Below are 19,260 nucleotides of genomic sequence, written 5' to 3'. Positions count from 1 at the left end.
CACACATGCACACGCACACACGCACGCACGCACGCACACGCACACACACAGACAATAATTTCTCATAATCGCGTGCTTTTAACAATCTGTGCTCACTTAATCGAAGGGAGATAGAGGGGTGCTGACGCACATGCCACCCCTCTCTTTGATAAAAAAAAGGCTTCTGAGAGCTCGGGAGCTAATCTATCCTTACTTCTGGTTAGAATTTTAATCTCTTCAAGTCGTGGTGCACAGTGCTTTTTATTTTCATCAATGCAAGAGCGGCAATTGGCGGGTAGGTTTTCGAACGAATCTGATGCGTTCTCTAACGACCTTCTATGTTCCCCGGCACGCTCGTTGACGCAGCGTCCAGTCTGACCGACGTACACCTTGCCACATGTAAGGGGGATCTCGTAGACCACTCCCGTGACACACCTTACGTAGGGCTTTGAGTTCTTCTTACCACACCCAAATGTTCCTTTAGCACCGCTGCTAGTCTTGGAGCCCGTCTTGGCCAATTTGCAGGGGGTGGGGAAGACCATGGGGACTCCGTACTTGTTGCCAACTCATTTTAAATTGTGGGACACCTTGTGCATATACGGTATCATCACTGGTTTGGCTTCACCGAAAGGTTCTTTCCGCTGTTGCCCTTGTGGGTTTCCGATAATTTTCTACAGCAGTGCCTCGGTTACAGCAGCCAAGACGTGGTCAGGGAACCCTGCTTTACGCAGTGTGTTCACCTAGCCCTGGAAGCTCGCCCGCATCATGTGAGAGCGCGACTTGAAGAGTGCTCATTCCATAGAAATGGTGGCGATAACCCGCTTAACAGTTTTGGATTGAGCCGAATCAGACGGTAAAAAATCTTTCTTTTCCCTGGGCACGTAGCGCCAGCAAACACTTCAGTCTCTCAGCTTAGTATGAAGGTCCAAAAACTTACTGGAGGCGTTACTGCTCAGGAAGCTCAAATGTGAAAGCGAGCCCCTTCCCATGTTTGCGAACATTTCTAAAATTTTCATGGCAGTCTCCTCATAGCGGCCTGTGTCATGTCTCTTTAAAATCACTGAAAAATCATCATCATGTCTAAAAATCATTAGGACAGTTCCGTCGTCATTTAGTGATGCCACAATATTGTCAATGAATGCGAGAAAAATGTTACATAAAACTGGCGCGACCCATGAGCCGATGCAAATGCCCTGCCATTGTAGGAACCGCCGGTTGTCAAACTGGATGAAGGTTGACTTAATATAAAACTCTAAAAGATACATAAATTATCTACACTCACTCTTGCCTTATTTTGAAATGCAATAGTGCCGCTTGCTTCAATACATTGTCGAACAGCAATGAACCGGTCGCTTTGGGGCACAGAGTAAAAAAGATGTACAACATCTATAGAGAAGGCGTAACCAACCTCCTTTTCCCTCTCCAACACGCCCTCTACATACCGTATGATTCGGCTCAATCCAAAACTGTTAACAGGGCTATCGCCACCCTTTCTATGGAGTCAGCACTCCTCAAATCGTGCTCTCACATGATGCGGACAAGGGCGAGGTGAACAGACTGAGTAAAGCAGGGTTCCCTGACCACGTCTTGGCTGCCGCTCTCTGGCCACTGCAAGGCCGCATTAAGCTATCGCTGCAGCCGATCACGCCTCGTGTTAACCTGCACCACACTCTTGCGCTGTTCATTGCACATCGCCGTCTTCATCAACTTCATCATCTGCGGTGAGGCAGATTGGATTTTGCGCGGCAGGTGAAAGAATCCTGCGTGTAGGACGCAGCATGAGAACTTTCTCAAGACATGCCGCACTGGTGGAATGATAAGGCTCCCTTTACAAGCGAAAAGATTCGCATCGGCCAAACAAGCGTATGCATGAATGACAGGCTGCGAGAACACCAGGCTTCCTTCGCTTCTACTGATGGACCAAACTTCTTCCGTCATTGCCGTGAGTGCCGCACTACCCGATGTTCAGCAATCTGAAATTCCGTGGCACGGGCAAAGAACAGCGGAAAATTCTCGAAGCTGGCTACATCAGGATGCATGGTGCGATTGCATTAACCTATCTCCGCTCTTGCTTGGTCGAAAAAAAAAATGTGCGCTATTATATCACACCGAGACAAAACAGCGCGTGTAACGAAGACACACGAAGAAGAATACGTACAGGTGGGCTAACAACAAAGTTGTTAACAATTTTGTTTTTATTCACCACTCGTGTACGTCTTTTTCTCCCTGTCCTCATTCTGCGCGCTGTTTTGTTGCACTACGCAGTAACAACTAGGCCGACACCTTGCTCTTGTAAACTTGTATATCACGTGCAATGAATTCGTTGTTCATCTTCCATCTGCTATTGTCGGATGTTTGGTGCTGATTGCTACTGTGTATGCACTACTCGCCTCGCTGGGAAACTGGTTTTCTTCGGTAAACCGTAGTTGTTATTCCGGTCGCCGTAAGTCTGGCTTCCTTTTCTTGTCCTTGAACTGTACGAACGCTTTCCTCATAAGTATCTTTATTCCCGTTTACTACTCATGACGTTGCAGTATCTAGATGTACTTCTTTAAAAACTTCTCTCCTTTGTCGGGATTTATTTGCGAGCATGAAAAATTACTGGTGGGCTATTCGTTATAGCTTTTTGTCCGTAGGTTCTCACTTTGACAGCCTAGCAGGGGCAAGGGTATGCCCAAACACGGAGGTAGTAAGATATCTTTGCCTTGCAATTGTATTTCTGACATAATGCAGGAACAAGGTATTCTTGACAGTACAAAACAAAATCAACCGGGGTCAAGAGGACGTCCAAGTTTGTTACTGCTTCCTTCCCCGTATTTTATATCAGAACTTTATCAGTTTAGTCCGTTTTTTTCGTGCTATCTTGATTTTTTCCTTCCATTGTGCACGCTTGCTGCTGAGGAATTTCAGTGAGCTTTTGCTTCCCCACTGGCTGCACCTTCTCTTTTTGCCTTTCTTCATTTTTCCGGTGTTCCGGGATATTTCTCATGCCTTTTTGTGGTGACGGGCTAACTCTCTCTCTCTCCTTGACACCTCATTTTTTTCAACTTTCCCGTAATTGGCTGCCTTATGCCACTGTGTTTCTTAACAGTAGTCTTTCGAGGTCAACCACACTTGCTTTTCATCGTGGTACATCTCCCAGCCCTCTTACCTGGCCAACTATCATTCAAATTCGGGTTCTCCAATTTTTTATCCTCTCCCTCGATGTGAACGCAAAATATGAACCCTTACCAATGATGACCACACTAGCCCGCACGAAGACAAGTCATCCTGTCGAAACATTGCCAAGCGTACTGAGGCCGCTCTTTCACTTCTGTTCATTTTCTGGGCTGTCATTTATCAATAACAATACCTTGGCGCAAAAATTGCAGCTTTATTAAAAAAAAGCTTTCGTCACACTCTGATGCAAAGAAAGCGGCAAATACCTTTAGGGAAGGCTGTCCCGGCTGCTGTTGCTATATTAACAGAAAAGCATAGTTCCTCTTCTATGGTGGCCTTCAGAAACGTGCGCAATCTTTTTTCTTCGATTTTAATAGAATCGATTAGTGGTTGCGCAACCGAACCGCCAATCCACTAAGTGGACTGAAATTTAATAAATATTCTCAGTTCTCTCTCTTACATTCTACCAATAGATATAATTGTAAGCTCTCTCTGAATACAGCGAATGCCATTGTCTTGGCCTTTATTAAAACCATTGAATTGAAATCCTGTAATAAATACTGTTTCCCTTATAGACCTGGCCGACATATCCGACCACTAGAATGGTTTCTGGTGCAAACAGTGTGAACCAGATGCGATGAACTTGCCAGCCTCTAAAATTTGAACCAATTTCTTTAGCAAGTTACTAAAAAAGCTTTTTATTGAAATGGTTTCTTTTAACGCGCGCAGAGAAACAACACCCTCTCTTTTCAAAATCTTCAAGTCCAAATTCTCCTAATTAGAAATTATAAGATATAATTCTTTTTTGTATGTTTGAATTTTTTCCTCGAGTCATGCTGTTATCTACCCGGCAAAACCTTCCAGTGACCCAGGCAGACCTAAATTTGTAGTCGCTCCTTTAGATTGTAAACAAATATTTATTGGTCAATATTGATATATACGCTCGTCGCCGCTTTGTTTGTCCACCGCCGGGAAACTAGGCTGTGCGACAGTTGGAGATGACGTCACCGGACAGTCAACTTCGTGGATACCTTCTGCCCATCATAATGCTGAAGAACAAAGCGCCAGTGTGTGTAGATAATGTTGAAACGGATTCTTTGGTTGACACTGGTGCCCCTGTTTCAGTTATGAGCCTTTCATTTAAGAACCGCCTTCGACAGAAAGTTATATTTATGTGGGACAGAATGAGTTCGTTTACTGCGGACTTGGGGGTGAAGGTTTAGTTCTGGTTGGTCTGTGCTGATATTAAGTTGCGCTTGGTGACAAGTGCTGCAGAACAGAATTCGTTGTATTGAGACGCGCCGCACATGACGTGATCTTGGGTGTTGACTTTTTGCGCGAGTGTGGTGAAACACTAGACATCAGTGCCGGTAAAATTTGTTGAAAGCCAGACATTATCAACACGTTAGTGGATAATATGTCCCAACATCATGAAGGAGTGCTCTCCCTGAGAGAAGATGCGCTGCTGCCTGCGGTGACGGCAAAATTTATGCCTGTGAAATCATCCCATCATTTCGTGGGCACGAGCTTATTACTCGTCGAGCCAAATGTCTCGAACGGGAAAAAAATATTTTGGTGCCAAGCGCCGTCGTGAATGCAATGGATGATCGCACATACCTCTGGACTGTAAACGCGTCAGTGGAGCCTGTTCGTCTTCCTTCTGGTTCAGGACTCGCGAGATTTGAGAACCATGTGATCCACACCATTTAATCTATTTCTGATTGCAAAGGAGCTGCGAAAGGGAACTGTCAATATTGTGTTGAGTTTGAGCGTGTTGTCAACAAACCGCTACTGTCTAGTGAACAGCGTACGCTGCAAGCAATTTTCAGGAATCGTGCGCAAGTGTTCGACTTTGCCTCCAACGGATCGGGTAACCATTTCCCCAGCCTCTCGACTACAGCATAAAATTAATACAGGAACCGGAACCCCTATTCTCAAGAAACCTTACAGAGCCTCCCCGGTAGAACGCAAGATAATCCAAGAACAGCTGGACGAAACACTGCAGAGAGGAGTCATTCGAGAATCTTCGAATCCTTGATCTCCACCTATGATCCTAGTGGAAAAAAAAAAAGATTATGCGTTGAGTGAAGTGGTTTAAATGCGCTAAAAAAAGACGCGTACCCCTTAGCTCGTATTGACGGTGCAGTATTTGGCGTCATATTTCTCCTCTATTGATTCGGGATCTGGTTATTGGAAATTATTTTGCATCCATCCGACCGTGAGAAAACAGCTTCGTAACTCCAGATGGTGTGTACGAATTTAGTGCGGTGCTGTTTGGATATACAACACCCCTGAATGTTCACTGTCCTTCATGCATTAAATGGAAATTATGCATGTGTTACCTGGATGATGTCATCATTTTCAGGAATACCTTCCAAGAGCACAATGAAAGACCATATTGTTCTTGAATGCATCGGCTCAACGGGACTCCTTTTGAACAAAAAAAAACTGTCATTTTAGGAACCGGCAACCTCTAGTTGTTGCCTTCCTGGCCAACAAGGATAGTATCAGACCGGATCCGCAGAAGATCGCTGCAGTCCGAGATTTCGAAACTCCACGTACCCTAAAAAACCTTGGAAGCTTTCTAGGATTCTTCTTATTTTATACGCTTCGTTGCTGGCTCTGCGCAGATTGCCCGCCCCTCACTTCTCTTCTGCATAAAGATTCGCAGTCTCACGACTTATTTTTCATTTATTTGGTACCTACTTCTTCAATCGGCGTTAAAGCAGGGGGTCAGCTTTACATACATAAAAACAACAAATTATTCATTTAATGTGTGAAAAAAGGCTTAATTTTGTATTACATTGTTAACGTATGGTAGTAAAGCATTATATTCATACTGTGATCTGACAAAGAACGAATAACGGGCTACGTGACTTTAAAAAGAAGGTCGTAAGTTTAAAATTGTGGTCCTTCTTTTCGAAGCATAGGACGGTAGCTTAAGATTATTTGTCTATACGAGTTTTAGAAGCATAAATATATTTCAACACAAGATTTCTCTTCCAGTATTAGGATGTGGCCGTTGAAGTTCGCTTTCTCTTTCTCACACGCTAAGTGTATTGTCATATTTTCCCAGAAAGAAACGGACTAGTCAGCTCAGGCTGCTCGCCCGTTTTTCCACACATTCTTGCGTGGATGTGTGTCAAGAGGTTTGGTTGCTTTGGTTTATGGGGTTTAACGTCCCAAAGCGACTAAGGCTATGAGAGACGCCGCAGTGGAGGGCTCCGGAAATTTCGACCACCTGGGGTTCTTTAACGTGCACTGACATCGCACAGTACACGGGCCTCTAGAATTTCTCCACCAAAGAAATTCAACCGCCGCGGCTGGGATCGAACCCGCGTCTTTTGGGTCAGCAGCCGAGCACCATAACCACTGAGCCACCGCGGCGGCTGGGTGTCAAGAGGTTCCTTATTCAATTTTATTCTCCATCATTCACGTTGAAACTGTTTCGCTTCATTTGGAGTGCGTTCTGTATTGCTATGAGGCCTTCACAAGACGAAGTAGTCTGTAATGAGTATAGCCTTCAGGAAACGTTCTCATTTTCGTTCAAGAGTTACTATGTTCCACAAGAAGTACACAGCCACACATGGGGAACATTCCAGAGCACGAAACACTCTACTCCGCCTGAACAAATGCTTACCAGTGTTGCTGTCTCAGTGATATGCTGAATGTAGTCGAAATAAAGATTCTAAGGTGTGATCTCTTTAAGTTCGATAGAGTCGATTTGGACAAGAGCTGGCTGCGGTGGCTTCTGCTTGATGAGCTTCTTATTGGCATCCTTCTTGGGCATCGAGCAGTAGAGCCTGTCCCAAAAGTTCGGCTCTCCCCAACGGAGGTAATTCGCCGCCCGCATGTAGAGGCGCAGGTCTTCGTCTAGAGAACCAGGGGCAACCTCGTCGACAAGCACAATGATCAGTCTGTTGACGTTGTCCTCCAGGGCTTTCTGATGCGCCAGTCGGAACTCCCAGCGACACCATTCGCTTGCCACAAAGTTCCTGCAGAAGTGAGAACGCATTAGCAACATTGGCCGTGAAACTTTATTCATGTTTATGTCCTCCAAGATGGCAAGAGAGATATCCCTGAAACCTGCCTGCTAACTCCTCATAAACTTCTTTTCACCAACTTGCCGATGCAAAACAATCAACAAGCTGAGAATAAACACTGTGACGTATTTAGTTTTATTTCCCCAGGCAAAAGCGACAGATCAAAATTTGCATTCACCGGTACACTTTGCCTTTTCTTCTGAAACTACTGTGAAATAATCCAACAGCATGTATTCCCTGCATGCGGGTTACGTTTCAGAGCTCGCGTTATTCCTAAATTCGAAGGGTGCGTGAGACCTTTAGAGAAGACCTTTAGAGAAGTATTGTGTACATTCATCAATTAGGTCAATCAAAATGAATGCAGCTTACTTCTAAGGAACACACCCTGTCCTCGGGTCGTATTTTTAGCTGCGCATGGCTACCTGCTGCGGTTTAATGTCCCTAACCATGGAATTGGAGAGGTGTCGAAACCATGTCATGAGGAAGCGTATGCAAAGGTCAGAGTAATTTCGTTTCATGGAGGGGTTGCCGTGACAAATTTTTCTGTACAGTAGAAAAGACTCCCATTGTCATGAATCTCCTCAGTTGGATTTCAAGAACCGCCCAAGTCCAAACTCCTAAAGAAATCAAAAGTGGCCGGACGTGTTTGACCTCAAAGATCGGTCATAGCTTTGGCGTCGCATCGATGCAGACGATTGCAAAGTGCTAGTCAGCAACAGCATTCCACTGTGGCCCTTGCTTTCAAAGAAAAATTTATCGGGATAACAGAAAAGAGATTAAGACATATAACCTTTGAATTCCTGTAAATCAAGAGACCAAGAATGCATTCTATTTATTGGTTTTCTTTGCCCAGAACTATTTGGTTCCGGCAGGCGGTGACCGAGAAGTGGTTAGGATTGAGTAAGAGCCGTGCACTAGCTTATGCGCATGAAAGAAAACATGTTTACCGGGTGAGGAGGAGCACTGTCCTCCTGGAGCAAGCGACAGCGTCGCGGATGATGTCCTGCAGCAAGAAGCCGCCTTTGAAGTTCCGCTCGTAGGTGCAGTAGGATAAGCCGACAGCGTCTAGTTCCGGTAGCAGCTGCTCATGCACCCAGCCTGCATCTTTGCTGCTGTATGATAGGAACACGTCAAACATCTTTTCTGCATCCAGGTCTTCCTCCCTGATGCACTTCACCCAGCTGCAGACACCTCGCATGGTCAGCCAGTCCTTCAGGTAGCGTTCGCCGAAAAAGTACACCGCTGAGAGTGTCAGGATGACTGCCAGCATCACTGTGCAAGACAAAGAAAGGTGGTGTATTGCAGTAGCGCACTGCTGGCGCAAGTCCACACAGGGTTCAAGCCCACAAATGCGTCACCGCTCTACACGCACCGAAGGCGTACAGCAGGTACGTCAGGTATGCTGGAGAAGATGGAGGGCAAAGTTGGTTTTCCCCTAAGGTGATGATTGCCCTGTTTGACACAAATGCGTTGAAGCTTTCTGCGCATGTGATAAGTCTGGAATCCCGAATCTGTCAGAGAGAAAGGTTGATACAGAGAACCGATGAAGTAAAAAAGTGCAAGATGCAGCAAAGAACCGGTTAATCGCAAAAATACAAATAATTTAGAATGACAGATTATGGAATTTTGAAGATCCCGCGTTCCATGATTACTCTATATGATCAGAGGATAGGCTTACCACATTGTCGTGAGCGTCTAGCCACTGCTTGAATGAATAATCATCACATCCGCAGTGGTATGGATTTCCGGATAGCCACAAAGAAGTCAGGTTGCGCTCCAAAACCAGGCCATGCGGAAGTTTCCTCAGCTTGTTGCCTCTAAGATCGAGTGAGTGCACTTCGCCGGGAAGGGTGCTCGCACTCAGGCTTGAAATCCGATTGTTTTGTAGAGACAGCGCTTCCACATGAGGAGCGAGGTTTTTGAAAGAGGCATCAAGCTCTTCGAGGCGGTTGTCCCGCAGATCCAAATGAGTCGTGTTTTCAGGCAACACTTTCGGCAACCGGTTCAGGCCCGCCGACGAGCAGTTCACGACGATGTCTTGGTTTCCGAATCCATCATCACGGCAGGTGCAGCTACAACCCTGCTCACAGTCATCCTGCCATTTGTTCAAGTTCGCCTCTCTCAAGCTGCGGAGCCAGATTCCTTTCATCCGCGGTGGGCTCTGACACATCGGTTTCCGCGTTAAGCGCACTTCACTGTTGCGCCGTACAAGCCAGGCCAATCTGCAGTCACATAGCAAAGGGTTGTCTGCAACAAGGAAACATAATAAATATAGCGATGATACTGGTAGAAATGAAAGGCTTTAGTTTAACGAACATTTTATTGCCCCTTTCCTAGAAATGAAAGCTTCGAGTGTTAGATTGGCAGTAAGAGCACTACTACTCAGCGGCGCTGTGTTATGGTGGTTGATGAGATTTCTTTCGCCTTCATCATGGCCTAATGTTGGCTAGAACGCAGCCGGCTGCTGTATGTGTCATCAGCGAGAGCACTCGAGTGCCATACAAGGCACCACCGTCGGCGTTAAAGATGGCGAATCTCTATGTCACCGCCACTAATGTCATTGTCATTAATTCAGCTTCCCCAGAAGACACATCGTCGCGTTTTGCTCCACGTGTTACCTGTCCTAAAATAGTTCTGCCTTATGAACCCGAGGTGCGAAAGCCACCATGATGGCTCAGTGGTTATTGCGCTCGGCTTCTCACCAGAAAGACGTAGGTTCGATCCCGGCCGCGACGGTCGAATTTCGATGTCCCCGAAATTCTCGAGGCCCGTGTATTGTACGATGTCAGTGCACGATAAAGAACCCTTTATGGTCGAAATTTCCGGAGATCTTCACTACGGCGCCTTCATAACCTGAGTCACTTTGGAGCATAAACCATAAACTGAACCAAGGTGAAAAAATACCAAAACTTTTGCACTAGAAGATATCAATACCAGTTGCAATACTTACATACTCAGGTTAATGTAGAATCCTAGGCGCACGAGCGGCAGAGCTCTGAATTTAAGGGCGTGCCGATTTTCGACCCTTTTCGGCTGATTTCCCGTTCATCAGTGCTCAATTTGTGATTTGAAGTTTGCGTTTAATCCTTTGCCTTCTCAGCAACGCAACCTCCTTCTTCAGTCTTAAAAGTACTGCAGATTACATTGTGAATGACTTTTATTATGTTCTGTTCGCGCTCCAAGGTTGAATCGGAATGCCAATTCTGAGGAAAGGACCCAAATTTTTTGTTTGATGTGAATATCTATTCGAAATCGGATTTTAAAAATCAGATTTTATAAATCTGTCGGAGTTTAAAAGCTTGAGAAAAGTTTAACGCCAAGGTTGGTTGATTATGGTGTGGTATACGACGCAATCGTTAGCAAACAATGTGAGTTTTGAGTCTACATTATAGGGCAAATCATTGATGTAAATTAGGAACAATAAAAGAAACAGCACAACTTAGAAAGAGGTAAGAAAATGTGACAGCTTACGGTCCAGGGTGACGTTTGGTGCAGCTTTCATGCTTAGCGGAAAATCCCTCCGGCGAAGCAAAGCAATCTGATTTCCTGCGAGGCCGAGGCCCCTCAGGTGCACAGTTCCTGTGAAGGCGCCTTCCACGCTGGTGATGTTGTTTCCCATCAGGGAGATGTAGGCGAGGAACGTGTTTCGTCCGAATTCACCCCTTTCTAAGTACTGAATTCGATTGAGGGCGGCATCGAAGTATTTCATATTTACGAGATGTCTCGCGGAACCATTAAGAGAAACCAACCGATTGCTCCGTAAATACAGGCCTTGAAGAGTTACAAGCCCCCGGAACGCGTTCCTACCAACCCATTGAATGTGGTTTTCACTCAGGTGCAACTCCAGAAGGTCCGTATTGTCTTTGAAGTTATCGTCGGGAACGTGGCTGATGAGGTTGTTCCTGAGAGATAGCTTTTTTAAGCTTCCGAGATATCTAAGCGCATCGGTGATGCGAGTTAGGCGATTGGAAGATAATTTAAGTTCCTTGATTCGCCGTGTGTGCGTGAACATCTCTGTCACGCTCGTCAGCTGATTTCCCTTCATGTTTAGAAATTCCAAGTTTGATTCAGTGCTAAAAACAGACGAGTTTACGTAACTTAACTTGTTTTCGCTGAGATCCAGACGACGCAGCGTTTTGAGAGTTTTGAAAGCTGTAGGCTCTATGACGCGTATCTGGTTATCGTTCATGAGGATCACTTCAATAGCGGAATTTGATGAGACGAACTTAGGTACGACGTCAATCTTGTTGTGCGAGAGTTTGATTTCTTTGAGGCACGGCATCCTTGATTTGGCAAGTTCATTGATGTCTGCTATTAAGTTGCTCTCCAGGTCGATTTTCTGAAAAGAATTTCAGTGAAATAATTAAGAGCAGCACGCCACCGAAATCAACTTCACCAAGTCGGAAAAACAAAGCAATAAACATTGGAACAAAGTAACGCATAGTAGTTTTTTTTTGCTTCTCGCGTATATTGCTTGGAATTAAAAAGCCTAATAGATTTAATCGGTTTGGATAGTACTTGTGCCAGATGGCTGCCTGATTTTCTACGTTACAATATGTTGAATTTTCTCTCGTATATACAATGTTTACACTACCGATCTCGCAGCAAACGCAATAAATAAAAGAAGATTTCCCTTATGTTTGCTCCCCTTTAAATGCCTCCAGTCTCTGGCTACCTCCAACCAGCCCGGGCTCCACAAGAAAACTCCTCTCCAGATACCGTAGCCATGAAGTGTGATCCGCCGATATCCTCCCTTAGCTATAGCATGGAACAACAAGTGCCGTCCCAGGAAATGCGCCATCGAAGGCGGAAGAGTTCACTTCCATCGCCTACCGCCATAATAGAACTCGCTTCTTTTTTTCTAAACCGGCGGTCACTTCTAGGGTAGTGCACGGGCTCGGTCAATGTTTTAAAAGGAGAACACGACTCAGAAGGGCCAGGCTTGCTTGTAGACTGAAACATGTGGCCTGAAACAGCCGTTCACCGCAATTCCGGACATACAGCTTAGCCAAAGTAGACAAGACATAACAAAAAGTTTACATATCATGGAAAAACGTATCGGGTTGAAAAACGTCGTATGTTATCTTCTTCGGGGATTCGAACATCACACTTTGTGAAATTTCGGAACTAATATTTTTGAGTCCCTTGTGGCATAAGATTTATTTGCAGAAATTTAGAGCGTTGCCATAACAATGTTTCGTTCTTCCCTACTGTTAAATTTTGTGTGAAGTATAAAAATTGCATTGCCAACAAAAACGTCACGTCACAATTGAAATCAAGAAGTCTAGTCTGTGTGTGTGCCTGCGTGCGTGTGTGTGTGTGTGTGAGCGCGCGTTGCCGTGCGTGCGTGCATCTATGCGTGCGTGCGCGCGTGTGTGTGTGTTTCCACGAACTTTTGTACATCAAGTTTAGCATGCAATACATCGTGCAACAATATTCGTCTGCCACGGTATCAATCAAAGGAGAAAAGCATGCAGCTTCGCTGCTGTCGCAGGACTTTCGAGTTTGGCATGCCTTGTTTGTCACGCAGTCCTCAACCAGAGAACAGGCTCACTCAAAGGTCTCGAAAACATGGCACAGTACATGCCGGCTAACGTTCCGAATCTGCGCATTAGCTTGGATATGAGGTACAGAGGATTAAACATTGATTTTAATAAACTGTAATTTTTTAAAGTCCACTGACGAGCACGCCAGAGCATTGACTGAGATTTGTTTAGTATGGCTCGAAATCTTTCCACGTTAGCATGCTAGGGGTGCACACCCTCTGAGGCACAGTATTGAGAAGCCGGTTTTAATTATGACCATCACCATCATCAACCTAACCCCGCTCACGTCAGTGCAAAGGCCTCTCCCATGTCTTTCCAATTATTCAGCTAACCCTGTCCTTCGTAAGTTGCTGCCACCGTGCCCGGCAAACTTCTTAATCTGAAAAGACCACATAACTTTCCGCCACCCCTTGCTACTCTTGCCTTCCCTTAGAATCCACTCCGTTATCCTTAAGGTCCGGCGGTTACCTCGACTGCGCATTAGACGCCCTGCCCAAGCCCATTTCATACTATTGATTTGGACTAGGACGTCATTAACTGGGGTTTGTTCCCTTAACCACCACTGCCCGCTAGGGGTCTCTTTTAACGTAACACCTTTCATTTTTGTTTTCATAGCTCGATGCGTTGTCCTTAACCTAGGCTGGGCCCTTTTCGCTAGTCTCCACGTGTCTGCCCCTTAGGTGAGTACCGGTAGAACACAGCTCTCTTACACTTTTCTATTGATGGACATTGGCAAACTGCCATTCATAATCTGAGAAAACCTGACATATGCGCTCCACCCGATTATTATTCTTCCAGATTTTTTCCTCTCTTGATACAGATCATAAGTAGACGCATTTTTTTGCCATTTCCAACACTTAGCTACCAATTGAGAACTGCTCTTTCTTTTAAAGGCTGTTGAACGTTACTTTTGTTTTCTGCATGCTATTTTTAGACCTACCTTTCTGCTCTGCCTGTATAACTCACGGATCATGCTTTGCAGTTCATGTCCTGAGTGACTAATCAAGGCAATATCATCAGCGAATCGCAGATTGCTTAGGTATTCTCCACTAACTCCTATCGCCAACTTTCTCATTCTAGGCCTCCGAACACCTGACACTATTCCTTAACAGAATTTTATTGCAGGCTTTATCGAATTCTACAGTAGCTGTTCTCTCATTATATATATCTTTCAGTATTTTTACAAAAGTCTCTTCTGCAGCCTGATTCCGCAATGCCTGTATGACAGCTGAGGTTTCCTCTTGAGTCAAATACTTTTTCGTAATCAATGACAGCTATATATCAGGGTTGGTTATATTCTGCGCATTTTTCTATCACCTGATTGATAACGTGACTATGGTCGATTTTCGAGTATCCTTTACGGAAGCCCGCCTGATCATTTGATTGATGGAAGTCTGAGGTTGACCTCACTCTATTAGCAATTATATTACTAAATAAAGTGTAGGCAACGGGCACTAAGCAGATCGGTCTGTAATTTCTCAAATCCTTGACATCTCCTTCTTTTAAATACACGTAAAATTAGCATTCTTCGTAGCTTCTGGTACAACAGAGGTCATATGGCAATGCGTATGCAGAGTGGCTGCTTTTTCGAGCATAATCTCACCTCCGTACTTCAGCAGCTCGGCTGTTACCTTATCGTCGCCTGCATTCCTCCTAAGGCTTTTTTAACTACCTCTTTCGTTCCAGGCTGGCTGTCACTATGCTCTGCGCAACTGCCTCTCTCATTAAGGTTCTGATTACATTGGCTACTATATATATTTGCGTACAACACTTCAGCTGCTTCAAATATCTTATACACATTGCTAATGACATTGTACTCTTTATCTCTTAGTTGATACATGGGGTTTTTACCTACGTCTATACAGTTCTTCACTCTTTTTAGGCTTCCTCAGTTATTTAGATCATGCTGCATTCTCTCCATATTCAGCTTCCTTGCACTTATTTATTGATTTTGATAGCTCTGCCATTCCTTTTCTTTCCGCAGGCTTGGACGCTTTCATGATTTGGTGTTTCTAATCAGATCCTTCGTCTCCTTAGATAACTTGACGGTATCCTGTCGAGCTATTCTGCCGTCTACTTCGACTTCGCACTCCGTAATGATATCTGGGAGGTTATCATTTACTGTTTTAAGATTGAGATTGTCTTCCTCGGTTAAAGCCAAATATCTGTTCTGTAGTGATATCCAGCATTCCTCTACATTGCTCCTCGCCGCTAACTCGTTAATCGGCTTCCTCTTTACTAGTTTCTTTCGTTCCGTCTTCAAGTCTAAGCTAATTCAAGACCTTACTATTCTGTGGTCGCTACAAGGCCCCTTTTCGAGGACCTCCACTTCCTGCCCGATGCCGGAGTTGGCGCATAGTGTGGCCTATTTTATCTTTAGTCTCACCACTGGGGCTTTTGGCACGTCCACTTCCAGTTCTCCTGGCTGCAGGAGAAGGTTTCACGATCTGTACATTATTTCAGTCTGCGAACTCTCCTGATAACTTCCCTCTGCTATTCCTAGAGCCTTGATGACTGTCGCCTACCGCCTGGTCTCCAGCCTGCTTCTTGCCTACCATTGTATTGAAGTCGCCCGTCAGTACAGTGTACTGTGATTTTAATTTATTGATTGGTATTCCAAATCATCATAGAAGCTTCCAATGATCTGGTCATCATGGCTGGGTATAGACACGCAGGCCTGCACCGCCTTCATGTTGTACCTCTTATTTGTTACTTGCAGGAAACAATACATATGAATCTCTGCGGGTGGCATAAAACTAAAGGCTTGGAAGCCTGACAAGGCCTTAACCCCGTCACACCAGTTGCAGCCTATGGAAGGAGAAATACATTACCTCTTATTAAGCCTAGTTACAAGAGCTGGCACCATCTCGTTAATACTATAGAACTCCTCTGCTGTAACTTACATCATGATTTGTAAGGAATCTCACACCTACTTTTGCCTGCCCGCTAATCCACGATAGGACACTGCAACGTATTGGTTGCGCGAGTCCAGTACCTCTCGTGGGTGATCTTAAAAATAAAGCAGGTTTGAAACGAGCTGTAATGTTTTTCGGTCTTCCAAGAGGCTCGTTATTGCGCCTATGCTGTTTTCTGCCCTCTTTGTTTAGTAGGCATGTTACCTGTAGGTTCACACTACATTTTTTTTTGTTCAGTCCGTGGTTCTGTAAGCGTAGACATTATCTGGTCCTAAGGGTGTTCTTAAACGACCTGTCAGTAAACCTACTAGGTCTAGGCGAGAACGCCAGGCCGTTCAAACCACATGATCAAGCCCGACGATGTGTGCGATGTGAATGGGCAAAACCCGCACGCTCTAGAGTGATCGGTAAGGCGAAATATGTGACTTATCCACCCTACACCTATGTTTTGGAGATGCGAGAACCCAAAATATGGGACCCATATGTGGACGTTTTGTCACAGTGCCCTTTTCATCGCTTCTTGGCGGTGCTTTAAGATGGCTTCTTCTAAGAGTGCTTGATGGGGGTAGATAATTTGACATCATTTTAAAACGCAGAACTACGCAGGGGCAGGACGCTGAAGGACATATTCTAAAAGCGTGGACTTATACTTGCCTTACTGAAGCGACGCATGTATTGAAGCACGGGCGTTAATACCGGGCCGATAAAAAGTTCGAATGAGTGACTTCCATTGCCAGACTTGCAAACAACATACTTCGATTGATTTGGTTCTTACTATAAATACTTACTTTTCTGACAAAGGGCAAACTCGTTTTTCAATTCATGCTTTGGGTGCAACAAACTTTCGGTGGCGCCTATACTAATAGAATATTTTTTTACTTTCGTGGCAAAAGTGGCGTTTAACTGTGCTGAATATTGGTCACTTAGTTGTACTCTGCAACGGCCTATAGGCTGATTTTCAAATTGTGTTCCACGTACAGAGCTCTTATGTGCTGCACGGCAATGATTTCATGGAACCACTGTCGTCAGCCGATCCAGAGGAACACAGAAGATATAACTGAGCAAGCGCAGCGCTCCACTCTTATTTTACTTGCTCCTTAGCCACTGTGTCAAGGAATCCTTCAAGAAAGTGTTTTTCCTAGAAATGACAAAGTTAGCACTGAGTATCGGAGCCGGTACTTGATTGAGCGCTTGTTGGAACCTGATGTATTCTAAATTACTCGTGCGCCCCACACTAAACTGTGCAATAAGCTGCATTCGAAGCTGTGATGGTGGGGTGCTGAATTCAAGCTCGTTGTAACTTCCAGTTAGATTAGATAACAAAACTTTCCACACTATACATAAACTTTCCACACTGTACACTATACCAGAAATAATGAGAAAAAAATCAGTCGGCTTACCTCTAAGTAATCCAAGCCGTCAAACAGGCCATTTACTACCATAATGCGGTTTCTGGCTAGTCGGACTTCTCTTAAATTTCTTGATTTCTTGAAGAGAACGGGCGAGAGGTGCTGGATCTTGTTGTGCGACAACAACAGGACCTCCAACTTGGTAAAACCAGTCAGATATTCGTCGTCTACCTCTTCAATGCTGTTGTATCGTAGGTCCAAGGAACATAAGTCAGGCAAATACAGAGAACCCTGCAGAACTTTGAAGATATTTTCACTTGCTTTGATATGATACAAGCCCTTAGCACCGCTCAAACCGTTTGGAAGATTGTTCAGCGTAGTTTTTTTCAAGTATATTTTGAACAGTTTGGTAGCCGAACTCATGGCAGTTTCTCCGATGTCGCGCAAAGGGCAACGAACGATACTGAGATAAAAAATTTTCAGATTGGAAAACCACTCGGCTGGCAGATCGGTGACTGAGACGTTTCTAATTGTGAGCCTTTTGATAGTGACGCCTTTCATCATGGTCATGTCTGCTTCGATTTTTTCACCGTTCGGCAAATCACGACATGTCACTCGAGCTCCGGCCCCCGAAGTGGAGCAGAAGCAGGTCTGGAGCACCGGACAGGTACTGATGAGTTTCTTCCGATAATGGGGCAGCTTGGGCATAGGATATGCGGAAATGCATGAAACGGCTAGAGTGCAGACTAGGGCAACCGCGCGAATGGTAGCCATTCTTGACGACGAATGTTTCCAGGTAATTCTGAGCGGTTTAATGTCTTGAGCTTTTGACGGGTTCCTACGGGCTAGAAGGAAATTCGTAATATGGGCGTCTGGCACAAGCACGAAGTGAAGAGTTTAGTCAAGGCACTAGCAAGAAGCCAGCTAATCCTTTGGCGACGAAGGTATGTATCGCAGCAACTAGTAGCTTCACGATGTGCCACAGGAGTAGTCCGGACGAGAGTCATCAAAGTCCCTACCTGTTTTTGCGGTAGAACCACCAAAACTTTGCTGTCGGAGTTTAGAAGCTCGGATATATATTTTTTCTAACAGGCTGGGGTCCGCGTAGAAAGAGCGAATTGCAGGGGAGCTACGTATGCGCGACACCTCTGTACAGTTATCCGTCCCGGTAAGTAGGAAGAATCTGCTCTGCCTGAACTCTGCATACAATGCGCGTACCAGTTACACAAAACAGGGTGTCCCATAAGACTCACACTTATATCCCTCTCTTTGGAGTTGGGCCTTTTCAGTTTGATGGAGCGAAGCGACTTGGGACAGTGCTTCTTTGTGAGGCCCGCCTAGCGCGAAGACATCACGCACGCCGCAGAGACACGTAGGTTACGATGTTATGCGAGGCAGAGGAGGTGTCAGGGAGGGCTGGGAACCGTTTCTACGTCCTGAGCTTCTTAGGAAAGAGATACCACGAGCTCGCGGAAATCCTGTATCCGCTGCGTTCGCGCATTCGCTATCTTAAGAAAGGCAGTTTGCTTTCTTTTCGAAGTGACGCCTGTGTTGAGCAAACTATAAACGAAATCAAAACAGTTTGATTTTCCTGTTGTCACGATCACTATGGGCCCTGAAAGCGAAAGGGATTGGTCTGGAGGCTTACGGGTAAAAATAGAAAGCGTTTGGGGCACTACACAATGAAACTTAAAAATTAAGTTAGTCTTAAAAATTAAGTTAGTCTGCCCGTGCGAATGTGGGGTTCTGCAAAGACCTTATGTTGTGCAACCCCGGGACTTCGCTATCTTTCACTAAAATTATCCAAAATACGAGCGTACGTAGTGCGAGTGAATCTTCATTTATATGTTGCCATAAAAATGTGTGTGGTTCATTTAGCACTGAATGGCTGTTGTGTAAATTAGAAAAGTAATAGATTCGCCACCAGAGGTGAGCAAGAATATCGTCGTAGAGTACCAGCTGCAAGACTTGGGGCCGTCTTGAGGATATTTTTTTATAAAGTGAAAAGTCGAAAACAGGATATGTTACTATATACATTCTCTGCGCGACAAATATGGGCAAGAAACCATTGAGGGCATTGTCTGCTAGGACGCAGCAGGGAACCCTGAGCGCCTCTTTAGTAATGCTGATTACGAACGCAAGAAGTGACCAGTAGCACTAATTTTTCTAGCAGCAAACTCAAGTTTTTCATCATTTTGCTGTCTTCGCTAGTTTGTCTCCATTTTTTCAAGAAATCAAAAACCAACACATTTTTGCGAGACAACATCTC

General features: G+C 44.9%; 1 protein-coding gene across 2 annotated transcripts; it reads right to left on the bottom strand.

The window, feature by feature from the left end:
• Positions 1-6,817: 6,817 nt before the first annotated feature.
• On the bottom strand, positions 6,818-17,970 carry LOC149333231 (protein toll-like). Of its 2 annotated transcripts, XM_089556006.1 has the most exons (6): positions 17,043-17,970; positions 10,653-11,520; positions 8,860-9,428; positions 8,554-8,692; positions 8,129-8,453; positions 6,818-7,133 (listed from the first exon to the last, which is right to left on the bottom strand). In XM_089556006.1, exons 1-6 carry the CDS (start codon positions 17,763-17,765, stop codon positions 6,827-6,829), a joined length of 2,931 nt encoding a protein of 976 aa, XP_089412132.1. In that variant the 5' UTR covers positions 17,766-17,970; the 3' UTR covers positions 6,818-6,826. The 2 variants fall into 2 exon arrangements, with proteins under 2 accessions (XP_089412132.1, XP_089412133.1); XM_089556007.1 differs by lacking the exon at positions 17,043-17,970 and having other exon boundaries at positions 10,653-11,615.
• Between the last annotated feature and the right edge of the window lie 1,290 nt (positions 17,971-19,260).

This window comes from Amblyomma mixtum, chromosome 8 (genome assembly GCF_055824585.1).
Source record: "Amblyomma mixtum isolate Tamu chromosome 8, ASM5582458v1, whole genome shotgun sequence".
Classification (NCBI taxonomy): Eukaryota; Metazoa; Arthropoda; class Arachnida; order Ixodida; family Ixodidae; genus Amblyomma; species Amblyomma mixtum.
The sequence above is the reverse complement of the archived record's forward strand: the minus strand, read 5'-3'. Positions and strand labels throughout refer to the sequence as shown.

Coding starts and splice junctions, on each gene's coding strand:
- LOC149333231 (XM_089556006.1), bottom strand. CDS start 17,765: ATGGCTACCATTCGCGCGGTTGCCCTAGTCTGCACTCTAGCCGTTTCA. Junction 9,429..10,652: donor ACCAAACGTCACCCTGGACC/GTAAGCTGTCAC, acceptor TCCTTGTTGCAG/ACAACCCTTTGCTATGTGAC. Junction 8,693..8,859: donor TAGACGCTCACGACAATGTG/GTAAGCCTATCC, acceptor TCTCTCTGACAG/ATTCGGGATTCCAGACTTAT.